Source organism: Ovis canadensis, chromosome 1, assembly GCF_042477335.2.
Source record: "Ovis canadensis isolate MfBH-ARS-UI-01 breed Bighorn chromosome 1, ARS-UI_OviCan_v2, whole genome shotgun sequence".
NCBI lineage: Eukaryota > Metazoa > Chordata > Mammalia > Artiodactyla > Bovidae > Ovis > Ovis canadensis.
The window spans coordinates 249,401,887-249,425,190 of record NC_091245.1 but is presented as its reverse complement, the minus strand read 5'-3'; the positions used below and the strand labels follow the sequence as shown (position 1 = coordinate 249,425,190).

At 36.1% G+C, this 23,304-nt stretch overlaps 1 protein-coding gene across 2 annotated transcripts in view; it reads left to right on the top strand.

The window, feature by feature from the left end:
* Positions 1 to 23,304, top strand: part of PLS1 (plastin 1) — a 126,780-nt gene extending 103,476 nt beyond the window's left edge. For both annotated transcript variants that reach the window (XM_069563409.1, XM_069563419.1), the window contains 5 exons: positions 2,659 to 2,773; positions 10,868 to 11,001; positions 11,460 to 11,583; positions 20,783 to 20,907; positions 21,142 to 23,304. In XM_069563409.1, the coding sequence (XP_069419510.1) occupies positions 2,659 to 2,773; positions 10,868 to 11,001; positions 11,460 to 11,583; positions 20,783 to 20,907; positions 21,142 to 21,277 (634 nt within the window). In that variant the 3' untranslated portion in view covers positions 21,278 to 23,304. The remainder of the gene's footprint in view (positions 1 to 2,658; positions 2,774 to 10,867; positions 11,002 to 11,459; positions 11,584 to 20,782; positions 20,908 to 21,141) is intronic.

Here is a 23,304-nt window from a genome sequence, read left to right as displayed (position 1 = left end):
AAATACTATGTTCACTGGATGAGATTTATGGTGTAGTTATTTCTTGGTGTATATTCAAAATAGTCTTTAAAATCAGTATTGCCTGGTTATGGTAACTCGCTTTGATGTGATAGACTTAAATTTCATAAAGTCTTTAATAGGAGAGTGTGAATTCCAATTGGATGACAAGAGTCACATGTCTTTTAGACTGGAACTTCTCAGAGTAGTGGCCTTGTGAAGAGCTCTAGTACCAGAGGCAAGGAGGGGAGCTAATTCAGCTTGTTCTTCTAAAGGGGTAGCAGTTTAATAAGACTGCAAACTCTGTTACCTTCTTGATCTTTCTAAGTGTGATATCTCACTGAAAATCCTTGATTCAGAAACCTCAGGTGAAATATTATTTTTCTGAACCTACTAAATATTGCCACAATTAAAAGGCAGAAAATACATAATTCAGAGATTCTCAATTTTTCTCTTGTGATATACTTGTTACTTGGTGTAAATATATAATATGATACTGCTTTATCATTACTTTTGTACTTATAATAAATAAAGAAATTTTCTTCTAAAAAATAGGTTAGATCTTTATGGACTCATTTGAAAGAATGTCTACAATATATAACTGAGAGAACATAATGATATAATAGGACTACTATAATCTCACTTTTATTTTAAAGTTGAGTATATACATATATGTATTTGAATTTTTAAAAAAACTAGAGGGATTAAAACCAAACTGTATACAACCTAGAGAAGAGGGTTAAGGTAGTGAGGAGACTTAGTTTTCATGTTAGTAATATAAATATGGTTTTGGAGGGGTTTTCTTTGTTTTACAATAAACATGTATTTTCTTTTTAAATTAAGAAGGACATTTAAAACTAGGAGATTACAATTTATTGAGACTTCATGGTAGCTTCATAAATGTGGTTGACAGTGGAGAATAATTGACCAGATTTTTTTAGCTAAAGATGATTATTTTTATTTAGTTCCTGAACTGCTAGCATAGGGTTTCCAGGTATAGGTAATTTTTGGAGGGGTAAGGGAAGTTCAGAACATTCTCAAAAATCACCTTAAAAAGAACCATCAGGATACAGAAAAACAAGAACCAGAGGTTTAGTTGGCACCAGAACTATGTGTCCATAAATTTGTGTCTGGGTCATATTCCTAAACCAACCCCTAAGTGATTAGCTCCCCACCTGCAGCATACCAAACCCAGCCTAAACCAAAGCAAAAGAGTCATTTAGATTGTTTTTAACTGAAAATTCCCTCCTCTCACGTTATTAATATATTTTAAGAATTACTAGCCCTAGACTTTTTCTATGACAGGTTGGTTCTAGAACACATCTGGAAATAATTTCAACTCTCTGGGCCTCAGTTTCCCTATTTGTAAAACATGAGTATTAATACCATACCTACATAGAAATAAGAATGAATTCCTTTAAAGAACAAAAAAATTCATGAAATCAGATTTCAGAACTTATACAACTACTTCAGTGATTTACTTTTCATACAGCTTTCTCCATGTGCTGATAGATGACTTAGCTCTTGATTACCTTCATCAAAAAAGGACTCTTTTAAGACAGCAGGACTTTCTCTCTCCTTCACTCAGTGTAGGGCACAGCCCCCTGCATGGCCATATGGTGTGTGCTCAGAGATGCAAAGTAACTTTCATATGAACCTCAGCAAAACAGAACTCAATGAACAAGCTGTTGAGGGAGAAAACTCATGTAATTCAGCATGGAGCTAGCAATTTAAAAATCAGTCACTGTTGCTTTATGTCCTTACCATACAGAATTGAAAACAGATTCAATAGATGTACTCTGGGTGCCTCAGGAGAACATGTTTGCCTGAATCCCAAGTAGTAGTATTTTTACTTCAGTAACTCCTCCTTTCTCCTAAATTCCTTCCTCTTAACCCTCACTGTTTGACATGAACAGCTTCCTACTGAGTAGCTATTGGTGATTTTTATATAATTATTTTTAAAAGTTTTAAAAATCATAATACATAAGTAATAGATGAACTCATTCTCACAGTACAAGCTTCAGGAAGTATGTAAGTATGTAGAACAACAACAAAAAACCATGCTAATCCCATCTTACCCATCCCATGTTCCTTTTTTCCCTGCCCAGAGGTAATGGCTATGAATAGAGGTATTTAAATACTACTAACTCTGAATATATTTTTAATAGTTTAGATTAAAAGATTAAAATGCATTAATATTAAAATACATTTAATAATATCTTAAATAGAAATATTTTAAAATAATATTTTAAATAAATAAATGACTGCCTCTTGCTTTTTTAAACTTAGTGTGTTGTATAAAGCTTTCATGTTAGCACATAGGGATCTACCTTGTTCCATCTTATAGTGGTTCAGGAGTCCAGGGTAAGGTTAATTTACTCAACAGCCCCTACTGTCAGGCATTTAAGTTGTCTCTAAATTTATAAATACCATGGGAGTGAATATCCTTGTATGTATATCTTTGTACATGTTTATGAAAAAAATTTGGACTGATTCCTAGATTACAAGTTCTGGGTCAAATGATCTATTCTGCCTGCCACTCTTTAAGCATTCAATAGTGCCACTGTATTTTTATAGACAAAGCCCATCTCCAGTGTGCTTAGTAAAACCAGATCATGCCAACATTTCCTCTTCCTTCATTTTCTTTTCCTCTTGTCTTAGTGACCTTGCAGATGCATTAGTCATCTTTCAGCTCTACGAAATGATCCGCGTGCCAGTTGACTGGAGCCATGTCAACAAACCTCCTTATCCTGCTCTTGGAGGGAACATGAAGAAGGTGAATGAAATAATGCCCATGGATCTGTTGTTTTTGTTCTCATATAAAACAGAGGACTTAAGAGTTTCATAAAGCTTAGTAAATGTAATCTGTCCCCACAGATTCATCCAAATCGTGTTATGCTTATTATCCTTAATACAGGTGAGCTTTCGTGTTTGGAAGGATAAAGCTAGTCCTCCAAGTCAGACACTTTGTATTAATATTCTTGGAGATGCATTATCCATGAATTCCTATTTTATAATCGCCAAAACTTGCCAGATATTTACTGGTTATTTGTTAATATTTTCAGTAGATATTAACTGATTACCTACAACCTGTACATACTGTACAGTGCAGGATATAAAATAGAGCAAGTCATGGAGTTGGTCTTAAGGAAACCCTAAAGAATATGTGTGTGTGCGTGCTAAGTTGCTTCAGTTGTGTCCAACTCTTTGTGACCTCATGCCCTGTAGCCCGCCAGGCTCCTCTGTCCATGGGATTCTCCAGGCAAGGATACTGCGGTGGTTTGCCATGCCCTCCTCCAGGGGACCTTCCCGACTCTGGGATTGAATTTGCACCTCTCTCTTATATCTCCTGCACTGGCAAGCAGGTTCTTTACCACTAGTGCCACCTGTGAAGCTCAAGATATATGTGCAAATAACTATGATACAATGTAATGTAGGCAAAAGTGAATATTATGAGTTCTAAGGAAGCCTTTGACAGATCACAACAAACTAGTAAATTCTTGAAGAGATGGGAATACCAGACCACCTGACCTGCCTCCTGAGAAATCTGTATACAGGTCAAGAAGCAACAGTTAGAACTGGACATGGAACAACAAACTGGTTCCAAATTGGGAAAGGAGTACATCAAGGCTGTATATTGTCACCCTGCTTATTTAACTTATATGCACAGTAAATAATGAGAAATGCTGGTCTGGATGAAGCACAAGCTGGAATCAAGATTGCAGGGAGAAATATCAATAACCTCAGATATGCAGATGACACCACCCTTATGGCAGAAAGTGAAGAAGAACTAAGAGCCTCTTGATGAAAGTGAAAGAGGAGAGTTAAAAAAGTTGGCTTAAAGCCCAACATTCAGAAAACTAAGATCATGGCATCTGGTCCCATCACTTCATGGCAAATAGATGGGGAAACAGTGGAAACAGTGTCAGACTTTATTTGGGGGGGCTCCAAAATTGCTGCAGATGGTGATTGCAGCCATGAAATTAAAAGACGCTTACTCCTTGGAAGGAAAAGTTATGACCAAGCTAGATAGCATATTCAAAAGCAGAGACATTACTTTTCCAACAAAGGTCCATCTAGTCAAGGCTATGGTTTTTCCAGTGGTCATGTATGGATGTGAGAGTTGGACTGTGAAGAAAGCTGAGCACCAAAGAATTGATGCTTTTGAACTGTGGTGTTGGAGAAGACTCTTGAGAGTCCCTTGGACTGCAAGGAGATCCAACCAGTCCATCCTAAAGGAGATCAGTCCTGGGTGTTCATTGGAAGGACTGATGCTAAAGCTGAAACTGCAATACTTTGGCCACCTCATGCGAAGAATTGACTCATTGGAAAAGACTCTGATGCTGGGAGGGATTGGGGGCAGGAGGAAAAGGGGACGACAGAGGATGAGATGGCCGGATGGCATCACCAATTCTATGGACATGAGCTTGAGTGAACTCCGGGAGTTGGTGATAGACAAGGAGGCCTAGCCGTGCTGCAATTCATGGGATCACAAAGAGTTGGACACGACTGAGTGACTGAACTGAACTGTGAAGTTAGCCTGCTGTCTCATGAGTTAAAAATTATCTCTAGTGAAATATAATCAATGGAACTATAACCATATTCCTTGATAGTAATCTAAATATTATAAAGATATTCAAATTTTTACAAATTGACTTATAGGTGGGAAATAATTCTAGTTAAAATTACAATAAATCTCCCTATGCATATGTGGGCATGTGTGTGCACTAGGGGATGGGATTATAAAGGTGATTTTAAAGTTCAACTGGAATAAGAAATAGACCCCAATCATCAAGAACATTTTCTAGGAATGTTGAGGGAGAAGCTGTTAGCAAACATAAAAATCTTATGATAAAGCTAAAGTAATTGAAATAGTTTTTAATATGCATATAAAATAGTTTTATGCATATAAAAATTATATGCACATAAAAATCAAATGGATTACAGTAGCCTAAAAACCTATCCTAAAATATAAGAACTTAATATATATCTAAATATATAACTTAATATGGCTTACTGAATCCAGTAGGGAGAGAAAGGATTATCTAAAATATGATGCTGGAACAACTGAGTAAATATTTTGTAGGGAAAAAAGTACTTTTCACCATATATCATCTACCGAAATAAATTCCAGTAGAATAAAAGTGAAGACTTACAGGCTTAAATGTAATAAATAAAACTTTAAGAAAATAGAAGTGAATTATAATTTACTCTTACAATGATAAATTACAAATAAATAATTGATATAGTATATTACATATGAATTTAAAACTTATGCAAAAATAAACACCAGAAACAAAACTTAAAAGTAAATAAAAATAATAAACTATGAAACATTTTCAACAGAACAATAAATGGTTAATATCCATAACATAAAAATAGTTTATACAAATCAATTACTATTACTAAAATTTTAATAGCAAAATGGGAGAGTAAACAATATGCGTGAACAATTCACAGAAAAAGAAACAATGATGATAATATACACATGAAAAAATTTTCACCCACAGTAAAGAAATGCAGTTGAAGATAAAAAACAATTGGGAATTCCCTGGTGGTCCAATGGTTAGGACCTGCTATGGCCTGAGTTCTGTCCCTGGTTGGGAACTAAGATTCCACATGCAGCATGGTGTAACCAAAGAAAATAAAATGAAAGAAATGGATTGTACTACATCCAGTGTTAGAGGGAGTGTTCATTTGTATAAACTTTCTAAAACAGTTTGGTAATATATATCAATAATCTTCCAAAAGTCCTTTTAATTGACCTATAATTTCACTTATTATCTGTCATTATTAGTTATCTTTTTTATATGTAATAATGTGTATATGTCAATCCCAATCTCCTGATTTATCCCTCCTCCCCTTACCCCCTGGCAAAACTGTAAGTTTGTTTTGTACATCTGTGACTCTATTTCTGTTTTGTAGATAAGTTCATTTGTATTCTTTTTTTCAGATTCTTCATATAAGTGATATCATATGATGTGTCTTTCTCTGTCTTACTTCACTCAGTATGACACACACACATAGACACGTGTTCAAAATGTACTTCTTCCTCTTGATCTCTAGACTGTGTATAGACTATGTAATTTTTTTTAAAAAAATCCTATTTTTGAAAGAAAGACAAGAAAGGCATCATAATATTAAAAGTAATTAAATGGATAGTATAATTACAAGAGGTTTATATATATTCACATTTTTCAGTATTTCTAGTGGTTGGACTATCTGTTTTATATTTTATTTGATATGCCTGTAATTATCATGGAGTAAAATTCGGGAAATTTTGTTACCTAATTACATATAAGTTTTTTAAATCAAAATTTCAGATGCAAAATGTAACAGGAAAACCAACTGAACCCTCATTGATTATACCTGGAGGTTTTTAATGTTAATTATATGATGCCACAAATTAATCATGTGTAGAATGTTCCCTTTCAACAAATACTAGCTATTTATAGAATGAAACACAAGTCCTGAAATAAGTTCAAGATATTAGAAAGTAAAGAAGCAGTACTTTCATGACGCAGTATCCAGGGACTTATTTTATGGACTTCGGGCATTCATCAGCAGATGCCACTTAGCTTCATTTGTGAAGTTCGTAAAACTGCACCACTTAAATAGCCTTTCTTCACTGTTTCTTTGGTATTTCTTTTCCCTTGGACCTCTGTCTCCCATTATATAGTTTTTTTTTTTTTCATTCTCAAATTATCTGAGCTTCACTTTTGAAATGCTTGGTAATCGTTTCTTCCATTAATTCTGTGAGACTATATACTCTCCGGTATTTTCATGGTTTGTGTTCTTACCTTTCATAGGATTTTAAACTTTTAGCCTGACAACTCTAGGCTCAGTTCCAAGGCTCAGTTCTTGGTCTAATGCTCTTAACGTTCTGTATTTACATTCTCAGGGAGCAGATCCTTTTTTAGAGTGTTAGTTTAGTTCAGTTCAGTTCAGTCGTTCAATGGTGTCGCACTCTTTGCGACCCCATGAATCGCAGCACACCAGGCCTCCCTGTCTGTCCATCACCAACTCCCGGAGTTCACTCAGACTCACATCCATCGAGTCAGTGATGCCATCTAGCCATCTCATCCTCTGTCGTCCCCTTCTCCTCCTGCCCCCAATTCCTCCCAGCATCAGAGTCCCTTCCAATGAGTCAACTCTTTGCATGAGGTGGCCAAAGTACTGGAGTTTCAGCTTTAGCATCATTCCTTCCAAAGAAATCCCAGGGCTAATCTCCTTCAGAATGGACTGGTTGGATCTCCTTGCAGTCCAAGGGACTCTCAATAGAGTGTTAAGTACCACCAGAAACATGGCTTACTTCTAGGAACCTAACTTCTTACTCTTTCTCTAGTTTGGTACCTCTCTTCATCTTAGAACTATTTTGTCCAACTTGGAATCAAATGTTGCCAAAAAGTAGAATTCATCTTTTCCCTTATGCCAGCATTCATTTCCATTTTCTCTTTCACTGCTCGTCGCATCAGCATCTCGGCCCTCTAAACTATTAACCCTGAGCTCTTTTCTCAGCATCGTTCTCATCAGGAATTTTACTCAAACTAACCATAAAATAGATAGCCCTTTGTTGAAATACATTTTACATGAGTAATTATTACAATTTGTTCGGAAATTCTCCTGTTGCAATGACTGGCAGTGGAAAACTTGCTTTTTTAAAAAATCTTTTGCCCACACTTTGCAGCATGTGGGATCTTATTACTATTTCCCTGGTCAGGGATCAAACCCATGCCTCCTGCATGGAGGTTCCACTGGACCAATAGGGAAGTGCCCCAAATATGCTCTCTTCTATCCACACTATTACATAAACAGAGCTCTGATGCTGTGTTTCATAAATAGGAATTCATTTTTTCAGTTATGTGCATATTTCTATTTAGAAGCCTAAATCTATAATCCTGGGAAAGAGAAATAATTTTGTAACATTATCTCCGTGCATTAAAAAAAATGAATATGTATCAAAGATTTGATTTAACTCATTAAGGGAGCAAGGCAGATATTACAGCAGGTTCATAGTATCTTCTTACATTTTTATTTGTAACAAACTGACCTCTGGGAATTTGCATTCTGTTTTTTAAAGAACAGTACCCATTAATTTATACAAATTCTGTTATTGTGTAGTCCTTTTCTCACTTTTCCTGGAAACATTTTCTTCTTAGAAAAAAAGTATATCTTTGTTTCTCAGGTTTACTTGTTTTGTAATGAGGTCTTAACTAACTTGGGAAAGAAAATTAGGAGAAATCAGTCATACTGTTTTTCTTAACTAAATGTTTGAAAGTGGAAGTGTTAGTCAGTCAGTGGTGTCCAGTTCTTTGCGACCTCATGGACTACAGCACGCCAGCCTTCCCTGTCCTGCACTATCTTATGGAGTTTGCTCAAATTCATGTCCATTGAGTCAGTGATGCCATCCAAACATCTCATCCTTTGTTGCCCCTTTCTCCTCCTCCCCTCACTCTTTTGCAGCATCAAGGTCTTTTCTATGAGTCAGGTGGCCCAAGTATTACAGCTTCAACTTCAGCATCAGTCCTTCCAGTGAATATTTGGGATTGATTTCCTTTAGGATTGACTGGTTGGATCTCCTTGCAGTCCAAGGGACTTTCAAGAGTCTTCTCCAACACCATAGTTCAAAAGCATCAATTTTTTGGTGCTCAGCCTTCTTTATGGTCCAACTCTCACATCTGTACATGACTACCGGAAAAACCATCAGTTCAGTTCAGTTCAGTCGCTCAGTCGTGTCCGACTGTTTGCGACCCCATGAATTGCAGCACGCCAGGCCTCCCTGTCCATTTGACTATACAGACCTTTGTAAAGTAATGTCTTTGCTTTTCAGCACACTGTCTAAGTTTGTCATTGCTTTTCTTCCAAGGAGCAAGTGTCTTTTAATTTCATGGCTGCAGTCACCATCTGCAGTTATTTTGGAGCCCAAGAAAATAAAGTCTGTTACTGTTTCCATTATTTCCCCATCTATTTGCCATGAAGTGATAGGACCAGATGCCATGATCTTTGTTTCTTGACTGTTGAGTTTTAAGCCAGCATTTTCACTCTCCTCTTTCACCTTCATCAAGAGGCTCTTTAGTTCTTCTTTACTTTCTGCCATTTAGGGTCGTGTCATCTGCATATCTGAGGTTATTGATATTTCTCCCTGCAATCTTGATTCCAGCTTGAGCTTCATCCAGCCCAGCATTTCTCATGATGTACTCTGCATATAAGTTAAATAAGCAAGGTGACAATATACAGCCCTGATGTACTCCTTTCCCAATTTTGAACCAGTTTGTTGTTTTATGTCTGGTTCTAACTGTTGCTTCTTGACCTGCATACAGATTTCTCAGGAGGCAGGTAAGGTGGTCTGGTATTCCCTTCTCTTTAAGAATTTTCCTTTTTTTTTTTTTTTTGGTGATCTTAACAGTCAAAGGATTTAGCATAGTCAGTGACGCAGAGTTAGATGTTTCTCTGGAATTCTTTTGCTTTTTCGATGATCCAGCAGATGTTGGCAATTTGATTTCTGGTTCCTCTGCCTTTTCTCAATCCAGCTTGTACATCTGGAAGTTCTCAGTTCATGTATTGTTGAAGTCTCACTTGAAGGATTTTGAGCATTACCTCGCTAGCTTGTGAAATGAGCACATTGTGTGGCAGTCTGAACATTCTTTGGCATTGCCCTTCCTTGGGATTGGGCATATATATGTGCATACACATATGGGGCATATATATATGTGTGTGTGTGTGTATACACACACACAAATGAGTGTATACATACGTACACACACAATATATATATATACATACACACACAAATGAGTGTGTGTTCTGAGATAAGTATAGTACTAGATGACTGGAAATAATGAACTTCTGTAGACGCTAGGATAGACAAAAACGTTTTAATTGTACTTTTATCACTGGAAAGAAGTCGTTAGTTTACTTGGTGTTTATGCATCAGATTCTTACTATAGTGGACAGGGCTTCCCTGGTGGCTCAGATGGTAAAGAATCTGCCTGCAATGCAGGAGACCTGGGTTCGATCCCTGGCTTGCGAAAATCCCTTGGAGAAGGAAATGGCTACCCTCTCCTGTATTCCTGCCTGGGAAATACAGTGGACAAAGGAGCCTGGCAGGGTACAGTCCATGGGGTCATAAGAGTAAGACATGCCTTAGTGATTAAACCACTACCATGCATCCGATTCCTACTATAGACAGGACACTGTGTTGAGTCCTGGGCTGGGGATGGGGAGAATATGTACAGGTTTGTGCATTTTATAATTTTTTTCCTTTAAAAGGAGCTTATGTATGATTGGCAAAAGAAAGTTCATAAAATGCTAAGTAGAAGATGGTACATAAGCATTATAAAATAACCATGATTAGAAGTTCAACAAAGGATGCAGATGATACAGTTAAGGTTAATCCTTTTTTGAAAATCATTGGCTAAAAGCTTAATTTTAAAGGATGGGTGAGATCTAGATATAAAATACTAGAAAGTTAGATTCTTAAACAATTTCACTGTTCACTAGTTTAAAATGTAGACAAAATAACGCTGATTACCTCAATTGATGGAATACAGAAAACTAGGTTTAGAGTTTCAGATTTGCCACTAATTCACTGTGTAATCTTGGACAGTCAAGACTTTTAAGAGTAAGAGAGAATCTTCAAACTTTTCAGCCAGTTGTTTCCTTACCTAGTTAACCCCTTGGTGCTCTGATATTTTCAGCTACAAAATGGAATAGTTATTTCCCTAATTTCACTGGTTACTAGGATATGAAACTGTCATAAATTTTCAGTGTCACAATAATTATTTTTCAGATGACTGAACTAGGCTGGCCTATTCAAGAAATACATTAAAAATTTTGTCGTTATACCCAAACTTTTACTTACTACTTACAGATCGAAAACTGTAACTATGCAGTGGAACTTGGGAAGAATAAGGCCAAATTCTCCTTGGTTGGCATTGCTGGGCAGGACTTAAATGAAGGAAATTCAACACTTACTCTGGCATTGGTGTGGCAGCTGATGAGAAGGTAAAGACTGACTTGTTGGTGGCATCACTATCAGTTTCCTTCAACAAGTCATTTAAAGTAAAATTTTAGCTACTTTTGTAGAATAGCAAACACAGAAGAGAAATATACAATGCAAAATATATTGTTAATGATTTGTTGTTGACAATAAATTTTTTGTAAGTTTACTTTGTTTTGAAAGTGACTCAATCTCTAAAACACAACTATTCTTATTTAATGCCTCTGAAAAACTGCTTAGTAAAGAGTTGTTTTAATTTTTTTAACATACCAGATAGTAGTTTTTGATTTTGATTACTGAACTCTGTGACTTTGGAATCTACTAAGGGCAAATAACAGAGTAAAATTAGAAATATTTATTATAATTGAAATATTTCTTAAATATTCATCTAAATATTGATATAAATGATGTAAGAGTAAATTTCACCACTTTCAGCCTTAAAAATATATCTTTTCTGTTACAGGTACACACTGAATGTGTTATCAGATCTTGGAGAGGGTGAAAAAGTAAATGATGCAATTATCATTGAATGGGTCAATCAGACTCTTAAAGGTGCAAACAAAAAAACTTTCATTTCCAGCTTCAAGGTAATCAAAAGCTCTTTTGAAATTTGGGAGGGGTAAGAAATTACATTTGGAAAGAATTTTTATTGGGGATTACACTGACTTAGGTTTTGTTAAAACACCCAGTTGATGAGCTTAGGCATACTGATTATTTGGGATGTGTAAACCAGAAATATTCAATTTGAATTCATGTATTTTGACTGGTTATCCTATTGAATATAAATGCAGGTTAACATTATTGGACTCTAGTAATGTAATGTTCAAGAAGAAATTGAGCCAAAAATCCAATTGTCAAAGAAAAAAGAAAGATAAATAGCTATTGTTTAAATAGGACTATAATGTTTTGTGCTCCCTAGCAGCAGTCTCAGAATTGTATTGACATCATTTCCAAGGCATAACAGAGCCAGCCAAACCGATTCAAGTGGGAATTGAGAAAACTGGTAGGAAAAAAGAAATCAAATCTTGTCATCTGGCTTCATAATGGCACTTAACACTCACTTCCGAGCATCTGTGGATGATTCGTTAAGCACTCAGAATGTAGCCTGCACATACATACTGACTAATTTTCATGCATTTCCATTGTGTTTTGGTTTTGCATGCAAGCTGATAGTAGCTACAAATAAGCATGTCTGCTTGTTCACATCCATTCAGTGAGCCTTGTGTTTGTGATTTTATTATATGTGAAAATTTAGCCTTCAATTTGTATTTTTTTTAGTGACTTAAGAGTGCAAACCGATGAAACCCTAAGCTCACCCCACAGTTATTTACTCATTTTCATTTTCTTCTTTGTTTTGCTATATATGTTTGACAATATGGTAGAACAGAAGAAATGTCAGAAATTGATAAATTCAATCTTCTGTTCTTTACCAAAAACTGAGCTGGATGTTGGCAGAGATGTTACCCAGTCCTAGTTCAACAGTGTTTCTTTCTTTTCCGTCTTGTAAGGATCTAATTACATTGAATTTTTATTGTTGCTGACATAAAAAGAAAAGAATTTTTAGGCCATGATTTGTCTTTATATAAAACACAACTTAAAATGTAAGACAGGAAGGGGGATATAGAAAACTCTCTAATTGACAGATACTCTTTAAAATTGTTATACTGAAATTAAACTCATTTGTACATTAATTTGTGAAAAATAATAAGCATATAGATCATTAAATATAATAGATAATACCTAGAAGCAAATAAATAAAACATTTTGAGGTCTTAGCTATTATGTAACATTTTTAGGTAAAGAAAGGATGTAAGAAATTATTTCAGCTCTCAGAGTGTTTGCCATTTATTTGAAAGATAAACTTTGTATAACTGAGAAAGTAATACTACTACAGGGTAAATGTTAAAATCCAAAGATATAATACAACTAATATTATGGGAAAATCTAACTAATTTCCAAATGAATGGTCAGTTGAAGGGTAGATGGAGAAAGTTGGATTCTATTTGAGCATCAGAGATACAGGCAGGATTTGAATTCATGGAGAACAAGGCTTCCCAGGTGGTGCAGTGGTGAAGAATCTGCCTGCAGAGTTGGATGCGACCCAGCACACAGGCACCAAAGAACAAAAGGGTAATAATAAGCTAGAAGGGGGGTCCACCTTGAATAAAGGTAAGTCTGAGAGGGTTAGGAGAAGTAGTTTGGATAGACAGAATGGTTCCTAAGTGATGTAGTGCAAGATATAGGCTGGGCCAAGACTGTGGAGGTGTTGTAGAACGGCGGACCCCTTCTAGATAGGGCCGGAGAATGGGCTCCTGTCTAACACTTGTAAATGAATTGTCTGAGGAGACACATGTGCTGACAAAGCAAGAGATTTTATTGGGAAGGAGCACCTGGGCAGAGAGTCAGGGAAAGGGAAACCAGGAGGACTGCTCTGCCACGTGGCTTAAGTTTTATGGTAATTGGGTTAGTTTCTGGATTGTCTTTGGCCTATCATTCTGACTTAGGGTCTTTCCTGGTGGTGCACACATCACTCAGCCAAGATGGATTCCAGAGAGGAGGATTCTGGGAGGTTGGTAGGACACATGGCATCTCCTTTTGACTTTTCCCAAATGCTTCCAGTTGTTGGTGGCTTGTTAGTTCCATGTCTGTTACCAGGACATCCTGTCATAAAATAACTCATGCAAATGGTTATTGTGGTGCCTGGCCAGGGTGGGCAGTTTCAGTCAATGTTTCCCCTAACAGAGAAATCTGGCTTTAAAGAGGATATTGATAAGGCAAGTAACATAAGCAAAGTATTTTAGAAATACTGTCCTGAAGGTAGGGAGTATGATAGGAGGAAGAGTCGTGTTAAGTGCAAGGAAGCTGTTGAGGCAGAACTCAAGGTAATACAGATCCTGGGTAGGGGTGGGAAATGGGCACTGGGATCTGTAAGAACGGACGTGTGTCTCTGTGTGTGTTAATCAGTCGTGTCCAACTTTTTGAGATCCCATGGACTGTAGCCCACCAGGCTCCTCTGTCCATGGAATTCTCCAGACAAGAATACTGTAGTATTACTACAGTATTAATATATATTAGTATAAATATATATATAGTATATATATATTATAATATACTACTAATAATATATTAGTATAATACTGAGTGAGTAGCCATTCCCTTCTCCAGGGGATTTTCCCAACCTAGGGATCTAATCACGGTCTCCTGCACTGCAGGCAGATTCTTTTCTATCTAAGCCACCAGGGAAGCCCAAGAATGGATAGTTACTTGCAAAAAAACAGGGAGGATTTGGCTTTTTAACTTAGGGATGCACAGGAAGGAGAGGAGTTATTTAAATGGACAAGTTATTTAACTTTTCTAATACTCTTGCTTATGAAGTTGAGAGAATTAAAAGAAACAATAATGTGTTAGTACAGTGACACATAGGAATCAGTCAATGGTAATTATGATTATTGTTATTGGCTGACATACCACCTCCTTATCTTTGTGAGGGAAAAAAAACTGGATGTTCGGGGCCTGGGTAATAAAAAGTGGGGATGTCTGAGGTACAGCTGCTTTCTAAACAGGCAGTGAATTTAACAATCATTTTTCAACTTATTGAATTTGAGGTAATTCTCAGGAAATGAGATTTAAAAGAGATATTAAAACTAGAATTACAACTTGGTGGTCAGTTGAACAGAAGAGATAGTTGAAAAATGGGGGCTTCCCTGATGGATCAGTGGGTAAAGAATCCACCTGCAATGAAGGAGACACAGGAGGCACGGGAGACCTGGGTTCAATTCCTGGGTTGAGAAGATTCCCTGGAGGAGGAAATGGCAACCCACTCTAGTATTCTTGCCTGAAAAATCCTATGGATAGAGGAGCCCTGGGCTACAGTCCAAAGGGTCACAAAGAGTCAGACATGTCTGAGTGACCAACACACACACACACAAACCATTAAAGGGAGACGGCTTAAGAGAAAAGCGGCCTTGAGACTATGGGTTTACTAGAACTGAGGTGGTAAAAACATATTGCAAAAGTGCTTGGCATTTATATATGTTTGATAATAAAACCTTTAGACAGAATATAAATAATGAAGAAATATAGCAGTGAATGCTAAAAAATAGCTGGGCTAGGGAGGTTTCTTTGTTTGGTGTGTTATATCTGAAAGCTATAGTAAGTGGTACTAGTAAGAACCTATTAATCAAGGCAGTGTTGTACCCAGAAATTTTAGAAAAGACAAATTTACCCCTTTTAGTTGCAATGTTATTTTTCCTCACCAAGAAGATGAGGTGGTATGTCAGCCAATAATGATAATCGTAATTACCATTGATTGATTCCTATGTGTCACTATACTAACACATTATTGTTTAATTCTCTCAACTCTATAAGCAAAAAAGTATTAGAAAAGTTAAATAACTTGTCCATTGTCATCGAATGTTAAGCAGAATAGCTAGATTTCACATCCAGATCTAACTGCAGGTTGAAAGTTAAGCTATGGTATTGTTCAGCCTTGGGTTTGACATAGGCTTAGCTACTTATTAGCTGTGTTGACATACTGCTCATTAATTCTGTGAATATTCAAAGCTTCTTACTCTGTGTCAGATGCTTTGCTAGGCTCTGTGGCTATAAAATGCCCTTAAAGAGCTCATTGTCCAGGAAAGAAGGCAAATAAGAAACCAGGAATCACAGCATGGGGTGTTAGTAACGCTATAGAAATCAGCTAAGACTAGGGAGCAGGTGAGAAGGGCCTGTGTTTTCTAGAAATCTTAATGGTTTATACTGCCATCTGGGTTACATCTCTTGATGAATAGAACTGAATTTACTTCTGGCTCACATTTAGTATCTATGTAACCTTGGGCAAGTTATAAATTCCTCTATGCCTGAATTTTCCCATAATTAAAATGGAGGTATTAATAATACCGATCTTCTGGGTTTGTTGTCAAGCTAAATAAGTTACCATATGTAAACATCTTGGTCATACCTGGCACATATTAACGGCTCAATAAGTGGGGCTTACTACACTACACTATTGGCACTGCTAATAATAACGGACATTATGGAGAGGTTTCCACTGAGTATTTTGGGAATTTTGGCAACCACAACACTGTTTTTCCACTTTTATTTTAAAAAATGACAGGAGGAAAAATGGAATGGAATGTTCTAATAGTTCAGTTCAGTTGCTCAGTCGTGTCCGACTCTTTGTGACCCCATGAATTGCAGCACGCCAGGCCTCCCTGTCCATCACCAACTCCTGGAGTTTAGCCAAACTCATGTCCATTGAGTCAGTGATGCCATCCAGCCATCTAATCCTCTTTTGTCCCCTTTTCCTCCTGCCTCCAATCCCTCCCAGCATCAGGGTCTTTTCCAATGAGTCAACTCTTTGCATGAGGTGGCTAAAGTATTGGAGTTTCAGCTTTAGCATCAGTCCTTCCAATGAACACCCAGGACTGATCTCCTTCAGAATGGACTGGTTGGGTCTCCTTGCAGTCCAAGGAACTCTCAAGAGTCTTCTCCAACACCACAGTTCAAAAGCATCAATTCTTGTTTGCCAAATTAAGAAATGTGTATCAAATTAACAAATTAATAATTTTCACTATCTTGAAAATCAAGCCAAACTAGACAAGTTGCCTATAAGATTCTGGCATTCTTTTTGCTTAAGTAATTTCTATATGATTAACTTAAAGAAAGTGAAAGAAAAATGATGAAAATGTATCTATATACTAAACTAAGGGTTTTACCATAATCCCTGCTCCTTTTGCAGTAAAATGTCTTTCACTGATCATATGCAAATCAGAGGACTTGGAGGATAGGTCTGTTGGTTTTTTCTGGAAACAGGAAGATAAGGGATCCAATATAATCTTTAGAAATTTAAATTTTTCATTCAACTTAGTAAGTTTTTCACAAGGTGAATCATAAGGAAATAGGTGAGAAAATCCTTGTTTCCTAAATCTAAGTTAAGAAATATCTAACATACCACAAAAAGGTATAAACTTTCAGCTATAAGATGAATCGAGGTGAGGAAGGGAAGCGGGAGACAGAGGATGAGATGGTTGGATGGCATCTCAATGGACATTATTTTGAGTAACCTCCAGGAGACAGTGAAGGACAGTGAAGCCTGGCATGCTGCAGTCCTTGGGGGGCTCAAAAAGTTGGACACAACTGAGCAACTGAATAACAACAACAAAAAGACAAATAAGGTCCGAAGATCTAATGTATAACGTGGTAACTATAGTTAACACTATTTAAATATAATTGAGATTGGCTGAGAGAGTAGAACTTAAATGTTTTCACACTATATATATATATATATATATATATATATATATATATATATACACACACACATATATATACACATAAGTGAGAGTGACAATGTGTTAATTAGCTAGATGGGAGGAATATTTTCACAATGTGTACATATACCAAATAATCAAGATGTACATTTTAAGTATCTTAGAATTTTGTCAATTTTAACTCAATAAAGCTGAAAAAAGAACAATTTTCCCCAAACTTAAAAAACTCTCATAAGTATGTAAATAAGTAATCAAAATATAACAAAATGAAGCCACATGTCTGTTTTTGAACCACCATAGAAATATATGAAAGTAAGCACATAGAAAATTTATTATAGAATGACATGCATGTTAAGCTTTTAGAAAGTGTAATGTGTAATTAGATTCTTCTAGAAAGCTTATTATAAATGTAGATTCCTAGCCCCATCCACAAATATCCTCTTGTTACTCTAAGTGCAGGGATTAATTTGTACTTTCAAAAAGCATCTTAGGTGACTTTCATGTAGGTGGTCTGCAGACTGTACATTAAGAAAACATGTGTGAGATTTTTTTGGAAATAGAAAAGATGCCCCTAAAACAGAATCTGGATTACTAGCATCATAAAGGACCCTAAAGTGTGTGTTAGTCACTCAGTCATGTCCGACTCTTTGTGATCCCATGGACTATAGCCCACCAGACTCTTCTATCTTCTTCACTCCAAAAAACCCATTTCATAAAATGAACATTCTAGAAAATGAAGAATATAATTTTTTAATAAATGTAGCAGTTCATAGATCCCAACCCTCCAAAAGAACTCTTTATTCTTCACATAGCTTCAAATTGTTTTGTCAAACAGTTTTTAAGAACCACATTTGGCCAGGAACTGTACTAGATGTTTTCATTTAATATTCCCAAGAATCCTGTGACATTTCCACTGTAGTGATTAGGAAAACAGTGCTTTTGGCTTCAAGTAAGAGATACTCAACTTAAGGTGAGTTAAACCAAAAGGAAAGGTACAGAAAAATAGCAGAGATCCAGAAGCAGGGCAGACATCAAGATTGGCTGAGCCAGTAATTGAAGAATGTCTTTCAGGTCTTTATCATCTCTGCTTTGCCATCCAAAGGGCCAGCTTCCTTCTAAAGCTGGTTTTCCTCTTATCTTTGGATAGTTGCTGGTTGTGACAAACATTTCATCCTCTCATTTATACTCAGGAAGGGGTGTTGCTAGCTTTCCATAGCTCTTCTTGAATATAAAAATTAGGCCCAGACAAATCACTATAGCAATCCGATGGGATTCTTCTCATTAACTCTTTAGACTATTTTTTCCAACCTTTTTCATTCTTGTCTGCCTAATGAGTCTTTTAGACATTTTCTTCCTAAATTTCCGCCCCCACCAAAATTTTAATGCCATAGATATTAGTGTATCTGTTATTTATAGTATGCTCTATACATAAAAAGAATAAGTTTACCACCTCACCCACAGAATAAATGGTCTACACTAATTCAGGGTCACCCTTGGAGCTGTGGTGGGGTTAGTTTTCCTTGAAGCACACATCCATGTGTGGGAGGTATGCATTCAGAGTAAAAATGTGGGTTCTGTCAGGATGGAGAAAGTAGTGAGGAATGAGTGGACTCTGGTGCAAGCAACAGATGTCACTATTCATGCTGAGAGACAGAACAAATAATTTGTTCAAGTACTGATAAATGGTAAAATCAATTCAGACCATGATTTCTGACTTCAATAGCAAAGTTCTATCCATTAGAATTTCGTTGTCCATTTTTAGTTGCTTTGGATGTAACATCAAAAGTGAAGAATCTTGGGCATTAGAGTTGGACAGCTATATGTTCAAATACTGGTTCTATATGGACTGGTTGTGGAATAGGTCTTTTGAGCTCTCTGACCTTCATGTTCCTCATCTTTAAAAGAGAGATTCTAATTTCTTTATTAGCAGACTGTTAGGATTAAACAAAAACATGTAAAGCAACAAGAATAATGCCTTTGTAAATATTAGTTCCTTTTCATTATTATTTTTTCTTTCTGAAAAATATTAAGTGAAGTCTTAGGAATCCATGGTCTAAGATAAAGAATACTACTAGAATTTGCAAAACTGTTCATTTAAATTTCATCTATTCCCTTTTGAAAGTTGTTTGTTTTTTATAGAATGGATACTGTAGTTAGCATACTTCAGGAACTGTCATATCCCCAAACCTTATTACAGGTATGGTGACCATTCTCTATGCTGTAAGCTCTGCAGGGATAAAAGGAGAAGCATATTTTAAATGGTTTGTGATGTGTGTTAGTTGCAGAATAGCTGAATGTTCAGTTCAGTTCAGTCACTCAGTCGTGTCCGACTCTTTGCGACCCCATGAATCACAACACGCCAGCCTCCCTGTCCATCACCAACTCCGGGAGTTCACTCAGACTCACGTCCATCGAGTCCGTGATGCCATCCAGCCATCTCATCCTCTGTCGTCCCTTCTCCTCCTGCCCCCAATCCCTCCCAGTATCAGAGTCTTTTCCAATGAGTCAACTCTTCGCATGAGGTGGCCAAAGTATTGGAGTTTCAGCTTTAGCATCATTCCTTCCAAAGAAATCCCAGGGCTGATCTTCTTCAGAATGGACTGGTTGGATCTCCTTGCAGTCCAAGGGACTCTCAAGAGTCTTCTCCAACACCACAGTTCAAAAGCATCAATTCTTCGGCACTCAGCTTTCTTCACAGTCCAACTCTCACATCCATACATGACTACAGGAAAAACCATAGCCTTGACTAGATGGACCTTAGTCAGCAAAGTAATGTCTCTGCTTTTGAATATGCTATCTAGGTTGGTCATAACTTTTCTTCCAAGGAGTAAGCGTCTTTTAATTTCATGGCTGCAGTCACCATCTGCAGTGATTTTGGAGCCCAAAAAAATAAAGGCTGACACTGTTTCCACTGTTTCCCCATCTATTTGCCATGAAGTGATGGGACCAGATGCCATGATCTTTGTTTTCTGAATGTTGAGCTTTAAGCCAACTTTTTCACTCTCCTCTTTCACTTTCATCAAGAGGCTTTTTAGTTCCTCTTCACTTTCTGCCATAAGGGTGGTGTCATCTGCATATCTGAGGTTATTGATATTTCTCCTGGCAATCTTGATTCCAGCTTGTGTTTCTTCCAGTCCAGCATGATGTACTCTGCATATAAGTTAAATAAGCAGGGTGACAATATACAGCCTTGATGCACTCCTTTTCCTATTTGGAACTAGTCTGTTGTTCCATGTCCAGTTCTAACTGTTGATTCTTGACCTGCATACAGGTTTCTCAAGAGGCAGGTCAGGTGGTCTGGTATTCCCATCTCTCTCAGAATTTTCCCCACTTGATTGTGATCCACATAGTCAAAGGCTTTGGCATAGTCAATAAAGCAGAAATAGATGTTTTTCTGGAACTCTTTAATGTTAACTATAATGAAAAATTTTGAATTGCTTTTACTTATATGGTTATGACCTTCCAGTCTAACATGCACCAAAGATGTTTATGAATGTTCATCTTTATTTTCTAGGACAAATCTATTAGCACTAGCTTACCTGTCTTAGATTTAATAGATGCCATTGCACCAAATGCAGTTCGTCAAGAAATGATTAAGAGAGAAGACCTTTCTGATGAGGACAAGCTGAACAATGCTAAGTAAGCCTCACAGTTTATATTAGAACATAGTGGCTCTTTCATTCTTAATCCTTATATGTGAAGTATTATGTCCTAAAAATTGACGTTTTAAAATACAACTTATATGGGGAATATGATTTAAAGACTCAGAAACTTAACTTTATTGTAAAGTTAATTGTATCAAAATATTTCATTCTTTTGTTAACATATATTAAGTGAAAACAAATACCAAGATATTTTTCTTGTCTTTTCAAGATATGCCATTTCTGTTGCTCGAAAGATCGGTGCCCGGATATATGCCTTACCTGATGACCTTGTGGAAGTGAAACCAAAGATGGTTATGACAGTGTTTGCATGCTTAATGGGAAAAGGACTGAACAAAATAAAATAATGAAGCATTTAATATGATTTTCTGCCACATTAAACACATTGAATGTCTCACAGTTTACAGAATTCTGAAATGTAGTAGGTATAAAACCAGAGATTATTTGTATGCTCAAAATAGTTGTAGAAATCATTAATGACTTTAATAGCCTGTTCATACTAGTTAGGATTTGTTGGTCTTTTTGGATAACATAATTAAATTTACCAGTTGATACCAATAATAGAATATGTTTATTTTCAAGATGATACTTTATTTTCATTTCCTTGAAGTCTCCTTAAAACAAGACTAATTCATTCTTTTTCATGGTTCGAAAATGATCAATACAAAAATTTTTCTGCAAATCCTGATGTGAAATATGTTTTGCTTTTGTGTGTGTGTTGATTTTGATCATAAATGTATTCAGAGTCAAAATCCAGTTTAATCCTTTTATTTTTTTCCTCCAACTATGTAAAGTGGTCCAAAACTTTAACTTTTCTGTAAATTTCTATATTGTCTAAAATTTTTAAGTGACAACTATTGTTAACACTAAACTTTTTTTATATAAGGACTAACTCATGAATAAACTTCAAAGTTCATTCTCTTATATAAGTATTAATAGCAGGAGCTTTTTACTTAACACTTACTTTTAACTACATGATACTTTATATATACTGATGACATGCAGATATATATATAGGTAAGATGTTATTAGAGAAATACGTGTGTACGTATATATATTTTGCACCCAGGTTTTCTTAACTAGTATGTATACAGACAGCCCATCATATCTGATGCATGCATATCAGATGGTCCCACATCCATAGATTCCCACAACTGCAGATCAAAGATATTTGAAAAAAAAAAAAAGAATTCCAGGAAGTTAGGAAAAGCAAAACTTAAATTTGTGAAGTGCCAGCAATAATTTTCATAGCATTTACATTGTATTTGTAACTATTTACACAGTATTTACATTGCATATTAGGTATAAGTAATCTAGAGATGATTTAAAGTACATGGGAGAATACGTGTAGGTTATATACAAATACTGTTTCATATTAAGGATCTGAGCATCTGTGGATTTTGGTATCCTTGTGGCAGGTGGGTGGGGGGGCTGGTTCCTGGAACCAGTCCTCTGGATACTGAAGGAAGACTGTATTGGTCAGTTAGCCAACCATGAAATAATTATTGTGCCCCCACTAACTGTGTAACACTTTTCAGTTTGTAGCTATCTGGTACATGAAGATTTCTTTTAGAAATATTCATTTTGGATATGCATATAGTTACTTTTCAACTGACTTCTTTCAAATATTTATAGCCAAACACTGTGGCTACAGCTCTCAAGACATGTTGATGCTGTACTGTTAGCTTCATGTTACACATGCTAATTTTTGAAACTCTAGCCCTAAATAATTTAGAATATGCCTGTTAAATATCTTTAGAAGAAAGTAACACAAAGCTAATATTCAGCATGTTTTCACATTTTCCCAGTTTCCTTCAAATTGGCAATGTTTGATTAATACTTATGTCACTTGAGAGTAGCGATGCTTCAGATGTATTTTTGTCTGAATCTTTGGCAATAGACCGATTCTGCTCCTAACAACTGAATTCAGAAGTCTAGTTCCTTCATCTTCCACTGTTTGTGCCAGTGAGCAGTACTGCTGTACTACAAAAAATGCTGTCATTCTATCTCACTGTGAATGAGTAGTCTAAATCCCCCATCTACCATGGATTAAAACATTCATGTTGGTAAGACGTTGGTAAGAGTGAGACTACTCATATGTTTAGGATAGCAATTTTTTTGAATGAAATCATCAAGAGGTGAGACTTTGAAATATATTCTATAAAAGAAATAAAAAAGATTTCCTTTCTTAGTTTTATAGTTTGATGATTATTATATGAAGATGTGTTCTTGCTCTTTTGTGAGATTATTTAAATCATGTTTCCCCTTTTGATTTTTTTTCACCATATTCACTAAGTTCTCTGACTTAAATGAAATTTGGCACTTTAGAGTGTTTTCTCACAAAAAATTTAATAAAATTCTGTGTATGTATAAA